The sequence below is a fragment of the Aedes aegypti genome, chromosome 2, assembly GCF_002204515.2.
Source record: "Aedes aegypti strain LVP_AGWG chromosome 2, AaegL5.0 Primary Assembly, whole genome shotgun sequence".
Taxonomy (NCBI): Eukaryota; Metazoa; Arthropoda; class Insecta; order Diptera; family Culicidae; genus Aedes; species Aedes aegypti.
In genome coordinates, this window is record NC_035108.1 from 151,403,463 (window position 1) to 151,425,096 (window position 21,634).

At 36.7% G+C, this 21,634-nt stretch overlaps 1 protein-coding gene across 1 annotated transcript in view; it reads left to right on the plus strand.

Annotated features, from left to right (window-relative positions):
* The first annotated feature begins 2,833 nt into the window (after positions 1-2,833).
* Positions 2,834-21,634, plus strand: part of LOC5564093 (cubilin homolog) — a 55,114-nt gene continuing 36,313 nt past the window's right edge. Inside the window, exons 1-4 of the mRNA XM_021842746.1 lie at positions 2,834-3,018; positions 15,403-15,669; positions 15,729-16,416; positions 16,471-16,701. Coding sequence (XP_021698438.1) covers positions 2,945-3,018; positions 15,403-15,669; positions 15,729-16,416; positions 16,471-16,701 — 1,260 coding nt within the window. The 5' untranslated portion in view covers positions 2,834-2,944. The remainder of the gene's footprint in view (positions 3,019-15,402; positions 15,670-15,728; positions 16,417-16,470; positions 16,702-21,634) is intronic.

Sequence of the window (21,634 nt, forward strand, 5' to 3'; positions counted from 1 at the left end):
CATTTTGAATTTGGCCGCCATCTTGAATTTTGTTAGAGAAATCGATTTTTCACCAATAGCGCACCGCTAGTTTTGAATTCTGCGATCACCATCAGAAAGCTGAGGAAAAATTGCGTAAGATAGGCTACAAAATCTAGGTGAGCAAAGGTATTTACCCTATGATATGAACGATTTTCTAAATCATGTTTTACTATTTTGACGTATATGGCGAGTGCAATCAATGCAAACATAATTCTTTGTACAACAAAGAAACAAGTTTTCAAACGTTGGTGTATTATGATGAAGAATAGGAGTATTAATTTGAGTGAAAAAATCTGGCGGCCATCTTGGATTTTGACGCCATCTTGGTTTTAAGTAGTAGAATGAGTTTTCACCTTGTTAGCACTCAACATGTTGAATTTCAATGCTACCGTTACACTTATTCTTCTTCTTGTTCTTCTTTCTCCTCACGTTACGTCCCTACTGGAACAGAGCCAGCCCTTCAGCTTAACTAGTTTTAAAAACAAATTATCAAATAGGATTTTTTTAACGCTTATTTGCTACCTGAATGATTCTTCTGCATATCTTCGAGTTGTAAAATAGCATTATTTCTTTCATTTATTTGGTCTAAAACCATTGATACAAATGAACAATCAGTTGAACAGCTGAGATAAGATAAGAAAGATAGAATCTGATTGTTTTTAAACGGAGGCTTTATAATCCAACATGATGATCACTGAGATGGTAAAAAAACATGCAACTGCTAAAAACCAAGATGGCGTCGAAAGCCAAGATGGTCGCCAGTTTTTCTAACCTCGAAATTATACACCTGCCTTTCGGCATTACGTCCACATTAGAACAAAACCTGCTTCTCATCATTCAATTTCGCTATTTTTCACATGCATGTTGGGCGGTACTAAAAACGATACTTTATTACTTAGAAAATCAAGGATGTTTTTTGCTTCAAAATTTAAGACTTTCATTATAAATTAATGCACTTTTGTCAATGTTTTACGTTAGCACTACAGATATTACCACAAGGCTTACTAATGTCCCGACACGCAATCTATAAACTTCATAAAATTAACAACAATGCATAGGGTAAAAAAATGTTTGTTTAATACAATCAATGTTTTTTGACGGTTTTCATTTATTGAATTTATTTATTCATTATTACTGAATTCAAAGATATGTCGAAGAATTATTCTGTTGTCAGAAATCGCATTAAAAAGAAAATTTCTGTTTAATGACCTGGATTTATAACTAATAAAGCTGAGTATCAGGCTCGGTTCCAGTAGGGACGTAACGTCAGTAAAATGAAGAATAATAAGAAGAAGAGTACACGTTACCTTTTTTGATTGGTAGCCTCTAAATTCGACATGCTGAATGCTATCAAGGTGAAAAATTAATTCTACTACCTAAAATCAAGATGGCTTCAAAATCCAAGATGGCCGCCAGATTTTTTCACTAAAAATAATATTCTTATTCTTTACTCGACTCGAATAAAACACCAAAGGTTGAAAACTTGTTTCTTTGTTGTACAAAAAATGATGTTTGTATTGATTGCACTCGCCATATACGTCAAAATCGTATAACATGATTTAGAAAATCGTTCATTTGATTGGGTAAATACCATTGCTCACCTAGTTTCTGTAGCCTATCTTACGCAATTTTTACTCAGCTTTCTGATGGTGATCTCAGAATTCAAAACTAGCGGTGCGCTAATGGTGAAAAATCGATTTTTCTAACAAAATTCAAGATGGCCGCCAATTTTTTTTTCAAGTTTAAATGATAGCTATACCCTTTCTCTATACGATACCACTAAGTTTGCTATGTGTTCCAAGCAAAATATGAGACATATCCCGTGAAGAAATACCCAAGATTTATCAAAAAATGGGCTTTTTCGCAAACTGTTCAGCTAGCTGGCGTACGAGGGGTCCACCAATTTGAGAAAACAGAAAGGACCACCCTTAAGTTTTATCGAAAACTAGCGATCAGTGACATAAAATTGGAATTCCAACGATGGGTGCCGATGGCGGCCTGGTTTCAGCGAGAATTGCTCAATATTTTAATCTTTAAAATATTTTATTGAATAATTGATGAGTGATTTCTATAGGTAGTTTTGTAGTCATTTTAGTAACTGTTGTTGAGGAAAACATCAAGAAAGTTTGTTCATAACACTAGATGACAATTTGGGAAAATTGTTGAGAATGGGTTTTGAAGTAGTTCCGCGCTGTAGAACAGTCGCAAATCGTTACTGAAAGTTATACCACGCTTGTACTGTGTACAACAAGTGTGCTTTTCAGATTGTGCAAATAATCAGTACATGATGTTTCTGCTTTTGAATCAAAAGCTGAACTGGAGAAGGCTCCCAGACATTTTTCACATCATTCGTAGTAATTGCCATGCATTTTATGATACTTTTAGAGATTAGAATGATAAAAACATAAGCATTTCAAAATTCCCGAATTTGGCAACATCCCCATTTTGGCAACATAAAAATCGAGCCTTGTTGCCAAAATCGGTAAGACACTGTATTTAGATTACAGAAAACTTTCCCTTACTCGATATTTCGTATCTCGATATCGAGGTACCGAACCAAAGTAAAAGTTGGTTCGCATTTGCACTGGATTTTGTGTTCTGTTACTCGATATTTCGCTAGCTTGATGGTTCCTTCAATATCGAGTTATAAAGAGTTGACTGTAGTTGAAAGTTTTCTACTATGGTTTATTCATACTCAGTCGACTACTATCGAAAAAAGGGGTGTTTTGTCCAGACATCAAATGGGCGGCTCAAAAAATTGATAACACCAACAACCGGCAATGGGCTATATAAGCCAGCGAATTATCCTCTGGGAACTCAGTGAGCAAATTTCGGTTTTGGTTAAACACGCGCTTGAAATTCGGAGTGCACCATTATACAAGTTGCAGTTTCTCTTCAGTACAAGATGACCATGAACTGATGTATGATGAACAATATAGTGATTTTAGCAGTGATCCTTAGCCTTTTGGCTCAAGTGTTTTGTTACTTTGAGAATCAGTAAGTTTCTTTGGTAGGAAAAAGGGAAGACATTGTGCATTTGTGCTAAACCATTTCACGAAAAGGAAAATATGTACATACAGTGTAGTGTAACTTGACTAAAGTTGTTTAGGAAAATAAAAGTGGAACTAAGAAAACGATTATGCAAACATAATTCAGTGATATGTATGACTAATACAATATTTAGAGCAAAAAATCAAGAGTGAAATAATGAAATAGTAGTATTAATATTGATGTATGTTCAACGTCATTGTGTGCTTATTATTAAATTATGAATGTGGAAGGAAACCGAAACATAAGAACATGTTAGATTTTCAATTGGTTCTTAGGAAGCATCACGGTAGAGAGCAACATCCAGTGGTTCAGTGGAATATATACGTAAAGTTTTAGAGTACAACTAATTCGAAAATTATGTTGGATCGATTGTGATGGCATTTACCGGAATATTTCAGCTTCGCAGTTTCATATTATTTGAACAAATTATTTTATCTTGTCGTTGTTTTCATACCAGTTTTTAGTAATGATCATATTTTTTTTTAATAATTTTGTTTGTTATATATTCAAGTATAAATGAGTTGGATTCAGATAGAACATCTCAATAAAACAACTATTAGGACTTCTGTTAGAATGAGTTCTATTGTAGTATTTATTAGACGTTTTGATTTTTATTGCAAGGATTCTTCTGGAAATTTTTTCATAAATTCTCATTCACTTCCTGAATTTCTGCTGCATTTTTTTCGTGCTTCAAACTAACCCCCAGGAATATTTTAATGCACTCGAAGCTTGTTTTTAAAATTCTGACAACATTTATCAGTAATCAAATGAAGAACTCACTTATAAATGACAAAAACCATTGCTTTATCTAGCAGACAGGCATTTTTCGTCTGTGACTTACATACTTTTTCAGTGTCGAGTGCTCGACTTTGTGTGATTAGACGAGTTTTTCTGTGCAAGGGAGTTTTTTAATTTCTTACGGAGATACAGATTTTATTTATTTTCCACTTTTTGCTGCAGCAAATTTCCCAATTTTATTTGAAGAGATTCCTCTTGAGATGCTTGAAAAATTCCTTCCAACTGATATTTCTGAAGAATGTTCCAACAAATTGTTCAGGAATTTTTGCAGGAGAAGTTTTCGAACGGATTTCCAGAGGCAAAAAACCTTTGTGTGCTTTGAAAAGTTATATTTGCTGGGAACACAAATATACAAAAATATCTTTACGGTATATTCATAGGCATAGGCATAGAGTGAAATTTCTTGGAAGAACTTATATATTTCTGATTTCTGAGAAAATATGTAATATTCGTTTTTGTTTTTATTTTTTTTTGTGAAATTTTAGGATCCCATATCGTTGTAAATGGGTTTTGAAAATTTGGATTGAAATGATTCGTACCATACAATGGGACTACAGCGATCAGTGGATTAAACAATATTCAATCAACTATTGTTGTGTGCGTGAAAACCAAATTTTGTCTTTGTGAAAAATTAATTCAATTTCGTCGTGTACTTGTCATTTATTTGAATTATTGATTCGCTATGAATGTCCGTGTGAAACATAATGATGTAAAACATAAAGTCGGTGTTGTTATTTTACTAAATCGAGTATTGCTGAACACAATTTCGCCATATTTTTTGTATGTTTCTTTCAGCAAAGTAATCGAACCACTTGATAAATCAAAGAGCTTTTTTACGGAACAGCCTACATTTAGATGTATTCTAGTGATATTGAAAATTCATAAAAAAACATGAAACTTAACTAAAAATAATCACCAAGAAATTGGCACTAATATCTGGATTAACGAGGTAATAATAATTTTTGAAATAGATTTCAAATTATATAAAACTATTGATAGGTTATACTGATTAATTGTGACCATAAAATTATCAGTTTAAGTCACTGTTAAGTTCCCTTTATTTATTTTCCGAAAATTTGAAGGGAAAGTAAATTATTTTTCATCAAGGTTCAAGATTTTTCATCAATATGGTTCAAGATAAAATATTCAATTTTTTTTGTTACACAATTTATGTTTCGATTATTTTTTTGTATTTTCGGACGTTTTATGTACAGTTTCAAAGGCACACTATTCTACAAAATTGTTCGCTCAGTCGTCCGAATGAAAAAACAATAAAATTTCTGAACGATAATAGGTATGCCTTTTCAAAATATTTCCGATGCTGAATTGTTTTAGTTTAATCCTTAAATAGAGCAGCATATTCAATCAACGAAAGAATATCTTTACATATTGGAATCAAGTCTCGCGTTCAGTATCATAAGGGCGTAACTGCAATGATCGATTTCTCTTCATTGGTTTTCTCTTTAGCTAATTACTTGAACAGGCGACTGAGTTTGACTGCTATTTTCAATTCAAAAAAAGCTCGTCGTCCTCTGTCATGCTAAACCGTAAAATGTTACCGAAATCTATTGAACTTCGTGTACTAATCCAAAGAGAAAATCGACTAAGAGAAATCAATGACTGCAGATACGTCTATATGATACTAAACGCGAGAAGTGTTCGAAAAAAATAAAATAAAAAATATATAAAGATATAGGGTAATTCGCTAATTGTTGAACGCTACCCAAATGTTCAACGATCTGTAGAAACCATGTTAAAACAGGAAATTGAAACGTTTTCAAACAGTTTCAATAAATTATACAGATTATATTGTAAGTTAGCTGTACTACTGAACACAATAAATTTGATAAGCACATTAATTTCTGAAACAAAATATATATTGAAAATTTTTATCGGTAGGTGCAACGAAAATTTCAATTCTCTTAAAAAATAACTTAAGCTGCTATGAAATAAGCTTAAAAAATAACTTAGGCTGCTATGAAATAAGCTGTGTGGTAAAACATACTACGTATATTGGGTTAAGCACATATTCACGATATCAGTAAAAGTCTACTTTAGTTATTTGCTAAACATCCGTACAATTTACTCGTACCTATTAATTGCATAAAAACATTTTCAATTGCGCTTTCGTTTCACGTACATTTTCCATTTGTTGAACACTAGCATAACCTGAAAGTCTTGGTTTCATCAACAGTATTGCCAGATTTTTTCTTTTCGTACCAAACACCTATATTGAAATGGAATATTGCATTACACAATATAGTATTGTTTGTTTATTGCTTTAAATATCTGTTGAAGAATTATTAAAAAAAATCCTATAATGGTGTCTGTTGCAATGGTGAAAAACGCGATTCAGTAAAGTATAATTAATTGCATCCCTGGCTATATTCTGATTCTTTTTTTGAATTTCACTATCTTCACTATGGCATCAATGCCATCACCGTTTGTTTGTTTACATCATGATTGAAATTACGCATCGGCTGTCGATTTATCCGGAGTACCGTAAAATCGGGTGTAATTGATCAGTAGGGTGAAATTGATCATCGTATCACACGATTCTATTTATTCGTAATGGAGCACAAATATCAATGTAAGTTGCAGTAAATGAACGTTGCTTGTCGTAACTATTGTCGAATTGTGTGTTGTGAAGTTTTTTGCATTAAAGAATGTTTTTTACTATGAAAATAACGTAAAACTTCAAAATCATGCACGGTGCAGTATTGACAAACACCTATGAACTTCTATTAATAAGCAAGGATTTGAACATGGTATAAACCTGAAAGTTTGTGAGGATGCTTGAGATATATCCCCAAACCAGATTTCATCACCAAAACTCGTACCAATTAGCTCATATGGTTGAAATAATTGAATTTCTGTTAGATATCATTGAATTCCTTAGGAAATTGCATACATTTAGGCGTTTTCCGCGTTATTCTTGAAATTTAACTATTCGTTATTTATATAAATATTGCATTGTTAAGAATTTCACAAGCATATTCGGATTCAGGGAGCTCAAATTTATCATATAGAGTTGTTTTGGAAACTAACAATAATGGTATTGACAAGTGATCAATTTCACCCCGAAATGAGTTCCTCTGATTTTTTATTTTAGATGTATTTGTTAACACTTAAATGACATTTGTTAGAAAATTTCGGTACATAAGTCGATGAGGCTCACCTTCGTACTTGTTTTCCTGCATTTAGTTGTTTGGCATTGTTAACATTATAGAAAACAGACTAGAAGAACCGTGAAAAATGATCAATTTCACCCGAAATTACGGTATAACCTCAATTTCGCGATTGATGCTGTAATGTCGAAAATAATGTACATTAGGAGAAGCCGCTAAAGTCTATGGAGTGCCGAAGGGGACGATTCACTTCCGTTTCAGCCCAAAGTGGTCAGGGAAAAAGCTTCGCGGGCCTAACTCTGCCCTCACAACCGACGAGGAGCGCGAACTTGCAAATTTAATTAATGCGGGAGTAAAACGGTCAACATTTAGCGACAATCGTTCAACATTAGGATAAGATGGGTTATGTATGTGTTCAACAATTGGGTATAGAACTATCTTTTTAAATATATATTTTTTCAATTAAAAATGGACATTACAGTGCCAAAAATGCAACATAAATAATGTTAAACAATCGTCTACGATGATGAATGCTTTTTTAGCAACCTTTCTATCAGAATTTTCATGAAAATCAAATAACAAAATAACGTCTATCTTAACCGTTCAATATTTGGCGATTTACCCTAAGTACCGTAAAACGGGGTAACTTTGTAACAGAAAAACTATGAAGATAATCTGAATGTTTCTGCATTCTGATTTCAGGATTTTTAGTTTACATATTTTAAACAAGTACTGGTATCTTAGTTAATAATTATAGTTGAAAGATTTCGTAACGTTTTGTTTTGAATGTACCTATAATTTTTCATATAATCGAATGTCAATTTTCGGTATTGGAGTAACTTTGAAAAGGAGTCATGTACACATTATGTCACGCTACGAGGGGGGTCAAGCCAAGCATGACAAGGCTTACAAGGTTTACAAGGCGGAGGACTCATACAAAAAACGTGGCAAAGGGGGGGTTGAAATTAAGCGTGATATAATTTGTGTACCATCCCTAATGGGTAGATAAACAGATGAAAATCAATAACCAAACTTATTTTTGACATTATTGCAGTTGAAACTGGATTGGATAATTTTAATAAAGAACGTGAATTATTATAATTATTAATAGATGTACAGAATAATTGGGTCCTAAAATGTTTGGTAAAATCTTGTTTTTATTCAACAACACGAAAGAGCATGTTATTTCAACTACTTTAGCAATTTTTCCCGCTCAAATAACGGCTGTATCATGTTTAAACATTAATTTTAAAATTGGATCCATAAATGAACCTTGACACTTGAGATCATGTTTGACGTTCGCTTAGTCGACAAAAACACCACAGGGGTTTTAGTTTTAGGGTTTGTTCACAAATTTCATAACGCAAAAAATGGCCATTTTTGGCACCCACCCACCCCCTCGTAACGCGTTTTGTATGAATATTATCCAAATTTTGTATGAGCCGTAACATAACGAGGACACCCACCCACCCCCTTCAGCGTTATGAAATTTGTGAATGGGCCCTTAACACTGGGGTTGTTCCTATCTGACATTTCGGAAGGGACACGGAAGGGACATGTATAGACTTTTATAAAAGCTATGCCACGATTTCAATTATCACAACTTCTGAGTTGTGGCACTACCTGATAGCTACTCTTGATTTTCATAAATTCGGTTTAGCATTCAAGGTAATTATTTCATGTAAAAACAGATTTTTTAGGAAATGTTTCATGAACTGTTGAAGGGTTCTTCTTCAAACAATCGACTTTTTCCACGGCTATACAAAGCTACAGTTTTAATAAACTGTTTCATACATTCCAGATATGTTTTGTGTACCCAGTTTCTAATTCGTATTGAGGATACAAATTCTTATTTTAGAGAAAAAATGATCTTTTTGCAAGAGGGTTGCTAACTTCAAAGAAAATTGCCTACCTTCAGGCGTTTAATGTGGTGTAATCTGTAATTCACAACTTTCAATTAAAACATTACCCGATTTATCAATAAGTTGTAAGTTGTCTTTATTTTAGGAAACCTATCGCAGTAATTGATCAACTTCACCCCGGAATCAAAAACATCACTTTTTGATCTCCAAAAATTGTTTTTGTTATTACGAGAACAATTCATCCAAATTTCGTTTGTAGAATTCGTTAAACATTCAACCAGTACAGGTTTTTAAAATATTTGGTTGATAATACATGCATCCCACTAGGAATTATAGCACAGAATCGCTCAAAAGTGATCAACTTCCCCCCAGTTTACGGTACACAATTTATAGGAAAAATCACCTTCAAAAGTGTTTTCAATTAAAACATAATGATACATACCATTATAAGTTGATAATAATTCGAACATATTATAAATCAATCGTTTTGGGCCTATTAGTCAGTATATTTTGAGCAAAATCCAATGAACTCTGTGATGAATATAAAGCTTTGCATTCCTCTAGGCGTTTAACGTTATACAGAAATTTTTGACCTTGATTACACAAATGGTACAAATTTATAAAACTCCTTTTCGCTATGAGATTTTAGACCGAATTCATGTTCTATTATCATCAATAAGGTTATAAATATTTGGTGACGAACGTATTGAAACTTCATCAAATATTAATCGTAGAACAGATTTTTTGTGAGCGTTTCGAAAATGTTAAAAACGCATCAATTTTCAAAATTCGAATATGAAGGCTATGTTCTGAGAATGGCACTATGTTCTCGATTTCACCAAAAATAGCTCTGTCAAGAAGTGTCATACTAATAATCTTTTCTATTGTATTCAGTTTGCTTTACTGATCAACAACATTTATGTTACTTCGTTTAGTATGTTGTGGGTCCCGCACTATCAATAGATTACATTATTATAGATACTTCGTTTAACGGTAACGACAAAGTTACTTATCTATATTCGTTGAAACTATTGGACCTGTCAGCGTGACTGATTTATTCAGGATTTTGAACTGAGTTGCGATGATGAACAGGTGTCCCACGCAACAATTTAATTATAAAAAGTGCTCCGCGAGCAAAAATTTCTGTAAATCTCTGCACGGTGCCCCGACAGACCGTTATTATGAAAAAAAAAAGTTCATCAAATCTGAGAACAGGGTTTGACTCCTGAGGTTATTTTGCAGCTCTGTGCCAATTAAAAAAATCTTAGGATTAATCTCGAGAAATCTTGTTTTGAATTTTTTGACTTAAAAATTCAATGTAAAATTTAATTGTTCAATTTCAACTAAATTACATCTAAAATGAAAGTTGAAGTTGTATTTTGCATGCCTGATAGATAAGAACACAAAAAAAATGTTTGGTAAAACATACTTAAAATTTTATATAAACATCAATAAAACCAGTGTTTCATTCAATTTTGGTGAACTGTAGCTAAATTGCGACGCAGGCTTTGGAAAATTTAACGATCATTGACACACAAGCCATTATTTCATCCCATTTATTCGCCTGCATTCATACAACACGCGTGACATTTATCGTTCGTGGAAAATAACGAGCCTTGAACGAAAACAAGAAAGACACACACCACCCACTGCACAGTATTTCGATCGGCCGAAATCGTGAACTTAATTCTGTAGCACCTTTCAACGTGATTTTTTCGGAATGGTGTCTTCGGACGAAAATTCTCTAAAAATATAGCGCATATATTGACGGTAAATGTTAGTTCGCAACTTTGCCACGGGCGGCGCTGTGAAAATATTTTTTTCTTTAAATGACGATCTTTAAATATGATGTCTTCGGCAAAGTTGTAGATAATTCAAATACAAACAACTTTGCCAAAGACACCTAGTGTGTATTCAGCCGCATTTCCAAAATACGGGAGTATTTTATGAACGACCCCCTAAAACTATTTTTTCTCGTATATTTTGAAAATGTGAATTTTCCGGTAGCAACAATGTTCTACAAAATTGTGTAAACAGTCAAAATGAATCATTCTCTGGAAGACACCAGGTTTCTAAAGACCAAGGAAAAGCAGTTATAACCATTTAAGTGCAAAAATCAGTCATTTTTGGGGTCCGTGTATTTATTCGGGTGGCAGCTGGTGGCAGATGAAACCTAGTAGGGTTAAAAATACACCATTAGTAGTTGTAAATGTCGATAGTGTCATTAGTATCCACGAGTATCCCTTTTACTTAGAGGAAGTTTCATCAATGACTCTTATTACCCTGAAGTACTTAGTTATGTGATGGGTAGAGGGCTATGTGACTCCAAACTTCTTCTTTTTCTTCTCCTTGACACATTTTTCATTTTTATACACACACACACTCAATAGGTTACTTTATACTTTTATGAAGAAAGTTCTCAATTAGTCTTTACAAAATGACTCGCCATACAACTATTTTTCGCTTGCAGTTTTAGCTATTTTTCGTACATAGACACTATAGTAAGTGCAAGCTATGCAAATTTGGTGAAATATTCTGTTGAGAAAAGAATAAATCATTGAATCACTATTCTGTGAATCAAATCAGTGTTTAAATGTTAACGCAGTTCTTATGGCTGCGACACTCATTTACAAAATGATCTGATATTGAGGCACTTGCCTGATTTTGGATTTGAATTTGATACATCACTTAATTTGCTACTCACCGCATCGTTCTTGCACGTGTCATGTAGTAAACACTAGCCTGCTAGTTTATCTTTTTGGTCTTTTAGTGCTATTATTCGACCAATTAAGCGTGTCAGCTGTATAATGCTAGCACGCAGAGTTAATTAAAATGTTACTTGGGATGTATGAAAAAACGCAAAAATTTCAAGTGAAAAATAGTTGTAGGGCGAGTCATTTCGTAAAGCGTCTTTTCAGGAGATTGAGAACCTTCTTCAAAAATGTATTCGGAACCTATTGGTTGTGCGTAATGATGAAGAATGTGTCAAAAAGAAGAAAAAGAAGAAGTATGGAGCCACATAGCCCTCTACCCATCATATAACTAAGTACTACAGGGTAATAAGAGTCATTGATGAAACTTCCTCTAAGTAAAAGGGATACTCGTGGATACTAATGACACTATCGACATTTACAACTACGAATGATGTATTTTGAATCCTACTAGGTTTCATCTGCCACCAGCTGCCACCCGAATATATACACGGACCCCAAAAATGACTGATTTTTGCACTTAAACGGTTATAACTGCTTTTCCTTGATCTTTAGAAGACTAGTGTCTTCCAGAGAATGATTCATTTGACCTGTTTACATAATTTTGTAGAACATTGTTGCTACCGGAAACTTTGTATTTTCAAAATATCGAATAAAAACTAGTTTTAGGGGGTCGTTCATAAAATACTCCTGTATTTTGGAAATGCGGCTGAATACACACTAGGTGTCTTTGGCAAAGTTGTTTGTATTTGAATTATCTACAACTTTGCCGAAGACATCATATTTAAAGATCGTCATTTAAAAAAAAATATTTTCGCAGCGCCGCCCGTGGCAAAGTTGCGAACTAACATTTACCGCCAATATATGCGCTATATTTTTAGAAAATTTTCGTTCGAAGACACCATTCCGAAAAAATCACGTTTTAAGGTGCTACAGAATTAAGTTCACGATTTCGGCCGATCGAAATACTGTGCACTGTTTGGCGCCGATCACTGTGTGTCAGCACTTGTATCATTCGCTTACCCACCCTCATTCTGATCACGAAATAGAGGGGAATATTTTTCATTTTCTGTGCAATGTTTGCAACCAAAGGGGTGTTCGATGATCCAATAGGTTATAATTAACAAATAGATTGTTAACAAACATAGAGGTATCGTATAGAGAAAGCATATAGCTTTCATTTGAAGTTAAACACATTTTAATTCTGAGATCTGCATCAGAAAGCTGAGGAAAAATTGCGTAAGATAAGCTACAAAAACTAGGTGAGCAATGGTATTTACCCAATGAAATGAACGATTTTCTAAATCATGTTCTACGATTCTGACGTATATGGCGAGTGCAATCAATGCACACATTATTTTTTGTACAACAAAGAAACAACTTTTCAATCGTTGGTATGTTATTCGAGTCGAGTGAAGAATAAGAGAATTATTATGAGTGAAAAAATCTGGCGGCCATCTTGGATTTTGACGCCAACTTGGTTTCAAGTAGTAGGATTAATTTTTCACCTTGTGCTACACGGCGAAACACGTTTTTGTCTCAAGCACCGAAATTGCTGTTTAACTTGTTAAGGGATGCTGAATCCATTGCCGTTTTCAGAAATATCATAGCACATTTAGGTTTTGAGATATTGGCTGTTGAAAATGCTAAATATGACTATTTTAGCCAACTTGCATGCACGTTTGTCAGCTTAAATGGCCATTTATTTGCTAAATTTGCCACAGAATTCAAACTTCATGTGTATAACAATACTTATCAACAAAGTTCATAATGTGTGCGATGCTCAAAAATTACTTTTTGATGGTTTAGAAAATTATTGTATTTTGCCGTATAAGAGAGACGTAGAATTTTGCATGGAGTCTGCAAGCATAATGAAATAATCTATTAAATCTAAATTTAATCGTGAAATTTCAACCAAATTATTACTAAAATAAAAGTCAAAGTCTTATTTTGCTCAATGATTGCTCCAAAAATAACTTAATATTTTGCAGCAGGCTTTTGATTGATGATGCTTTCGTAATATAAGCCTTTTTTGAAAATAAAAAAAAGATAGTCGAATTTTCTAGAAAATGTCTAATAATCTTTGATTTTGATAACCTCCAAAAATCAATCGTTATAAACAATGTGCCGTCTTCGTGTGAAATTTAATTATTTTGATGGCTTTTTAATTATCACAATATTGTACAATTACTCTAACGATGACAGAAAACTGATTGCGATTTTATTAATCTATATAAATAAAAATGGAATATTGTTTGTATGTCACGAAATAACTTGGAAACGAGTCAATGGATTTACCTGATTCTTTCACAGTTAGATTCTTGAAGTGTTCCGACGTGTTTGTATGTTAAAAAATACTCCAAATATACCCCGAGAAAGTCGAAAAAATGAGAGTGAATATAACTGTCATTTTATATAAGACGTCACATGGAGTTTTTCAACAGCCTACTTGATGGCAAGACGAAGTTTGCCGGGACCACTCGTATGTAAATAAAAAAGATATTACATGTACAACGTATCCACTTTATAGAACAGTCCTTCTTCTTCTTTCTGGCGTTACATCCTCACTGGGACAGAGCCTGCTTCTCAGCTTAGTGTTCTTATGAGCACTTCCACAGTTATTAACTGAGAGCTTACTAAGCCAATGGCCATTTTTGCATGTGATTATCGTGTGGCAGGTACGATTATACTCTATGCCCTGGAAGGTCGAGAAAATTTCCAACCCGAAAAGATTCTCGACCGGTGGGATTCGAACCCACGACCCTCAGCTTGGTCATGCTGAATAGCTGCGCGTTTACCGCTACGGCTATCTGGGCCCCTTACGGTACTGCAATTCAAACAATAGATCCTGCAAACAAAAAAAATCAAAGGTCTTTTATGTATCTCAATGCCCATTAGAGTGATGCAAATTTTGAAATGTTTGCTCCCCTATGCTTAAACGATTTTAATTATGGTGAATAGCATCCTCCCAAAGTTTGAAGTGATTCAGAAGAAATTTGACTGTGCACACGCCATTTGAAGTTTATATGGAGATTACTATGGAAAACGCCAATCTTTTGTGTTCAGCCCTCTATCTCTTCATCATAATATTTTCTGGAAAAGTGAATAAATTTATCTAATGTGAAATCCTCCCAGCTACAACTTTGCCGAAGACCACTTTTAATCTGGACCTCAGGATAAATTGTTATTCATCATCATAAAGTTGGTTTGCATGTAGCATGCTTCACCAGCTGTTCGGCAGGCAACAGTGGTGCTCCTGGCGGGTAGAATAGATCAAAGTAATCCAGGCTACTATGTTCTACAGCAAAACAGCAGTGTTGCTCCGAAAGTAATTGAATGATCATCTCAGCATGATTTAGACTTTGTTATCAATAATACCAAATTATCCTTACGTCTCATTGAAATGTGGTCTTCGGCAAAGTTGTAGCTGGGAAGTTTTCACATGAGATGAGTGTGTTCACTTTTCCATAGATTATTATGACGAGCAGTTAGAGGACTGAACACAAAAAGTTTGCCTGCTCCATAGTAATTTCCATATAAATTTCAAATAGCGTGTGCACAACCAAATTTCTTCCGAATCACTTAAAATTTTGGGAGGATCATTTTCATCATAATTGACATCGTTTAAGCATAGGGGAGCAAAAACTTCAAAATTTGCATCAGTCTAATGCCCATACATTTCTGTAGGTGCCAAAGTTTTGTAAAACGTGCTCAGGATAGCTGAGGTATAGTGGGTTGGATTTAACGTTCCAACTGATTTTGGGGCTCAGTCCTCGGTATGTTGAAAAGCTAGAGGAATTATTTGAAACGCATCATCACATTATTTTTCAGGCCCAAACTTCTCTCCAACGATGGACATCTCATCATTGAATCGGCAGTGGATAGGAATATTACCGTGATATTGAAGGGCAACAGTTTCTTCAATGTTGGCGACGTAAGTCTAGGCAAGCTGATCCAAGGGCTGGCAAACGTATCATCTTCAACGGTGGTACCGCCCGATTCGAGCATTCCGGATGGGTCCAATCAACTTCAGTTCCTGATGAATGTTGTGAGTGGCCCTTACGGTCTACAGAAACGGGTTGCTCTGCTGGAGAATGGGTAGGTTGAAGAGATGAAGGATATATTACGGGATAGGTTTTATTTCAACGGTATTTCAGAACTAGAGATATGGGCGAGGGACGAGGCCGTGGAAGAATCAACAACATCAATCGACGTTTGACGGCACTTGAGCGGAAGGTAGGAAATTTAATGACGAAGCTGAAGGAGAACAACTGTAAAACAAGTCCTTGCCAAAATGGAGGAACATGCATCAATTTGTACGATTCTTTCATTTGCCTTTGTCCGAGGAACTGGGAGGGACCAACTTGTGCCACCGATGTCAACGAATGCTCTGAGTTTGTGGGAACCGATCTGGGTTGTCAAAATGGTGCAACATGTAAAAATACGCCAGGTGGTTATAGTTGCATTTGCGCTAGTGGATGGCAGGGAATTCATTGCAACAGTAAAACGAAGGACTGCATGTCGTCAGGCAGCGAACTGTGTGGACATGGAACGTGCGTTCAAACGAAGGAGGAACCAGGATATAAATGCATCTGTGATCAGGGATGGAAGAACAATGGTGTAACGCCGGCATGTTCAGTGGATGTAGACGAATGTGCAGAGTTTAAACCACACTGTTCAAAAGATCCGGAAGTCAGCTGTTTAAATCTACCGGGGTCATTTGCATGCGGAAGTTGCCCAGCAGGATACACCGGGAATGGGTTTTATTGTGTGGATATCGATGAGTGTCAAACGAATAACGGTGGGTGCAGTACATCTCCATCTGTGCCATGTATCAACTCGAGGGTATGGTTGACTATTTTCTTGAAGAATTATGTAATTAAGTCCGATTGATTTTAGGGCTCCTACAAATGTGGAAATTGTCCTCTAGGATACACAGGAGACGGAAAGACTTGTACGCTGAGAGGAAATCGTTGCACGCCAAGCCTTTGCCATCCTATGGCACGTTGTATGGATTTTGCCAGTGGAGTGGTATCATGCATATGTCCACCGGGTTATCAAGGCTCTGGATATGGACCCACGGGATGCATCAGAATGCCAATGAACCCATGTACATTCAATCCATGCAAGGTATGTTTTTAGGGTAATTTATAGATTATGTTCTGTTTTTTCAAAAAATTTATGAACTTCATAAATTCGTAATTTGCTTTTGACACTGTTCTAGCACTATTGGATTACTATGGTTGACTAATTTTTTGAAGGCCAATGATTTTTTTGGGAAGTGGTACTCCGGTCTCGAGTTATTCCGATGGTTCACTGGGTATGATCTCTCTATTTCGTCAATATTCAACCATCTAATTAGTATTTGGTTCAAAGTCAACTTGCTTTTATAGTTTCGACAGTACAGTTTTGTGAGAACTGAATTAGACAATTCTTTGCTGACGACTTTACGTTGTCTGTAGTGTACATAACCTCCGAATTTTGAGTAGTGTATTGTCCGTTGAATTTTATCCTAGCTCCTGTGGGGCGAGCGATGAAATCCAGATCAATAGTGTCCGGTTCGCAAATCTGTTAGAAAGTATCTGTTATCTGTGTAATTTAATTTCATATATTTAGTTAACATCTAAACAGATAACATTGAATCAATAATTTCACGCTACAATAAATACTCGATTTGTGGCCGCATCTCTTCATCCTCGGTCCTGCGCCACGCTCGCCAAATCGACGCGTATTTGATCCGCCCACCTAGCTCGCTGCGCTCAACGCCTTCTTGTTCCAACCGGATCCGACAAGAACACCATCTTTGCAGTGTCGCTGTCCGGCATTCTTGCAACATGCCCTGCCCATCGTATCCTTCTAGCTGGACACCTTCTGGATACTGGGTTCGCCGTAGAGTTGGGCGAGCTCGTGGTTCATCCTTCGCCGCCACACACCGTTTTCCTGCACACCGCCAACGATCGTCCTGAGCACCTAACGTTCGAAGACTCTCAGTGCTTGCAGGTCCTCCTCGAGCATCGTCCAAGTTTCATACCCGTAGAGGACTACCGGCCTCATGAGTGTTTTGTGCATGCGCATGCATTTCTTCACAAGCATCAGATTGCTTTGCGGTCTTCGGCAATGTTGTTCATCGTAGAAATACCTATCGAGATCAGTGTGCAGAATCTAAATTTTTCATATAACCGTGTCCCAGGCTAGTGTACAGGCTATCCACCATTTCACATGTTCGACCGACAATGTCCATATCTTCCGCGAAGCAAACAAGTTGACTGGATCTCGTAACAATCGTATCGCGGCTGTTGAGCCAGGCTTTAACACTTTCTAGCGCAATATTGAACAACAGGCACGAAAGCCCATCACCTTGCCGTAAACCCCAGAGGGATTTAAACAAACTGGAATGTTCGCCTGAAATCTTCACACCATTTTGCACATCTCCCACCGTTGCTCTTATCAATCTCGTGAGATTCCCGGAAAAGATGTTCCCGTCTACGCACTAGATACTATTGTATGCCGCCTTGAAATTGATGAAATGGTGATGCGTTGGGACCTGGTATTTACGACATTTTTGGAGGATTCGCCCCTCTTGCAGATGGGGCATATTAACCCTTCCTTCCTACCCGGCAGAACATGGAACGTTATAGACGAAACGGTAACAGCAAACCCGCCTCTTTCGGGAGAAGAAACGCCGCCTAGAGGACTCCGCGAGGAGATGAAAGAGCTGTGCCGGTCTCAACATACAAGTAAGTTCTATACGAAGCTCAACGCATCCCGCGACGGCATTGTGCTGCAGGACGAGATATGGAAACAGAACCGCTACGGGAGGAGGCGGCGTTTCTTCTCCCGAAAGAGGCGGGTTTGCTGTTGCCGTTTCGTCTATAACGTTCCATGTTCTGCCGGGTCCCTTGCTGCAACATGACCGCCCGCGCTGCATTCTTCTCCTCCAGAATCTACGTACATTCCTCGTCGAATCAATCGTTCCGTCGACTCCGTCGAAGTGCTGCGCGTATGCAGTTGTGACATCCGGTTGCTTAAGCTGCTATAGGTCATACCTGGGCAGTCGACGGTACCGTACGTTGTTAACGATGGAGGGCGCAATTTAACCATCACCAGATAGTGGTCAGAGTCGATGTTAGCACCACAATAGGTCCTGACGTCGATAATGTCAAAGAAGTGCCATCCATCAATCAGAACGTGGTCGATCTGTCATTCTGTAAGCTGTGGTGATCTCCAGGTGAGCGCTTAGAACTCCTATGATGATTTTGACGTCGTGGCTTGGGCAGCTGTCATACTAGCGTTAGAGGTGCGCGCTTAAACCGTCTTTATCATCATCAGTGCTTCCGTAGTGAGGGCTGTGCACATTTATTATGCTGTTGTTGAAGAACCGGCCTTTGATCCTCAACTTGCAACATGCGTTGCTTGATTTTTTACGACTGGCTTGCAGGGCCTGACACCAACCCCCTAGGTTTCCAGAGGACCATTAGCCCTAAATGTACGGACAGCCATATTGAAAAATTTAGCTTAAGGTGAAGATGAATCGAAGCCAAACCTCAAATCTTCAAGCGCACAAATCTGGAGAACCGAATATCCGTTTGAGCTGAAAACTTAATCGATTGGTTACCTTCAGCTTGTGACCAATCGATTGAGTTTTCAGCTCAAACGGATGTTAGGATCTCCAGATTTGTGCTCTTGAAAATTTGAGGTTTGGCTTCGATTCATCTTCACTTTAAAGCACTCGGACAATGATCAGCCGCCTCTGACATTAGGAACAGACGCTGTTGGAAGAAACTCCTATCATGGAGTACAGACGCTCCAGGTTTGCAGAAGCAAACCCCCGGTTCCCTGTCAGCATACGTCCAAAGCTCCCACCGGGATTGATTACCCGATCTTCCCTAAGGTTGCTCGTACCTCGGAAGGTACCGCGTCCCACAATCTTTCTAGTTCAATATACCACACCATATCTCTATTCCTATTCCTCAGCCGAATCGACCACCCGTGCGTTCATGTGGGGATAATAGACCTGTTCATATTTAAAAAAATGTCTGGAAATCTACCGGTCAAGCAGTATTCGGAATTCTCATGCTAAGAACAATGTCTGGTCAAATTTTCAGCTCATTTGATAAAGATTTCAGTATGCTTCAAGTTGAAAATGTGTTTTTGGGCTTATTTCAAGGTTTGAAAAATCATAACTAGCATGTGGAAAATCAAAACCACTTGCTATTAACACTATTTGAAAGCTAATTCTATTCTGTTAAAGTTTGTCGAACACGCCAACAAGATTAAATTGAGTTTTAACATTGTTTGATACAAATTTCTACTCCGCTGTACCCAGAAATTACAGTTTTCTCAATATACATGGTATATAAAACATGCATTGGTATTATTTTTTCAGGCCCTAGTCAACGGGAATCAAACATAATACATTTATGAATTCATTGACCATCAACAGATTACATGTTGCTAAAGGCAATAAATTACAATAAATGCCCAAAGATCGAGCACCGCATCGCAACCTGATGATAGTTAAATCATGCATGACACATGTATCGGAAACGAATGAATTGAACAAGTTAGCATTGCTTTTTCTTTCCGAGTGATGATTGTTTTGACCGCATTTCACTGATCATTTAGAACGATTTGAAAACAACCATCATCATCGACTGAGAAAAGGCAGTGCTAACGTGTTCATTTTTTGTATTCATTGAAGCTCACGGTGGTGCTCTTGGCTCACCCACAGTGGATTTACAAATGTGCTTCAAAATTACCTATTTTTTACAATTTATTTTCGTAAGATAAATGGTTACTTTGAACGGGATTGACTTTTAGATATGCATTGTCATCATGTCTGAAAATTAAAAATCCGAAATTTTCATGCAGGCATGCTGTTCAGTGAAAACAATTCCCGAAAAAAGAGATTTTCAAGAACCTCGAGATACAAACCTCAACCAAACTATGTTAAAACTTGCTCCAATCATAAAATTGTGTTCGGCAAAAGTTCGTAGAATTGGATAAACTACTATGTAGAAGTATTTTCGATAAATTTTGATGCTTCGTTCGGTAGTTATGATTTTTTAAAGCTTGAAAATAGCCCAAAAACACATAATTGATTTGAAGCACAACTAAATTTACTCTAAATTGAGTGAAATTTTGGCCAGAAGTTCATTTCGCAATGAAAAATCAAAGTATTGGTTGACTGGGGACTGAAAATATGAATAGGTCTAGGGGATATAGGTACAATAGTGTTGCGTTTTCTCACACAACTGCATTCAATGCCGGCAGATAGAGATATGGTGAGGGATAAGTGTGGTATATTGGACTAGAAAGATTGTGGGGCTTGGGGATGCTACAAAGGTCATTAACCAAATTCTTCAGTTTACCGTAGCGTAGCTGTAGTATAATTGGCAATGCGTCCGTAAGATCACGTTGAGGGTGACAGATTCAAATCCAACGATCGAGGGCATAGAGTATGTTTGTGCTTGCAACTCGACATACTTATGCAAAAATGATTAATTGACGAAGCTAACTCTCAGCTAATAACTTTGAAAGAGCGCGTGAGAAGCTGAAAAGCTGGCATTGTTACAGCAAGGATTTTTCTTTGTCGATTGACCATTTTTAAATATAGTGTAACAGGTACCAAGATACTCTCATCGTACGGTGCGATTCGAACCAAAGTCTGCTGCTTGGACACGTCATCAATATTAACCTTCTTTTCCCGAGTAGCCTAGATAGCCGCGTAGTGTCGGTAGCGGTTGTTTCAATTGGTCAAGAATTAACACTACGCACTGCCTGTTCCGGTGGTAAAAGTTCACCTCACAGGTGACACCTAATTTATGGTGTGATGTACCGTGTCGTGCCTAGTAATGAATGGTTTGGGGGGTCTAAATAAAACCTAACCGCTAACGGAGCCTGTGGAGTACCAGGGCGCCCTCTGCAGTTTTGTGCCCTTCTTGTGCTACCCGGAGCAATGGCGCAGGTGACCTTGTGTTTCTCCGAGATAATCGGCTGCCCTTCTTTAGTCTCTCATCTGAGGCTAAATAAGGGGGGAATATGAATATGTTGCTATTTAATT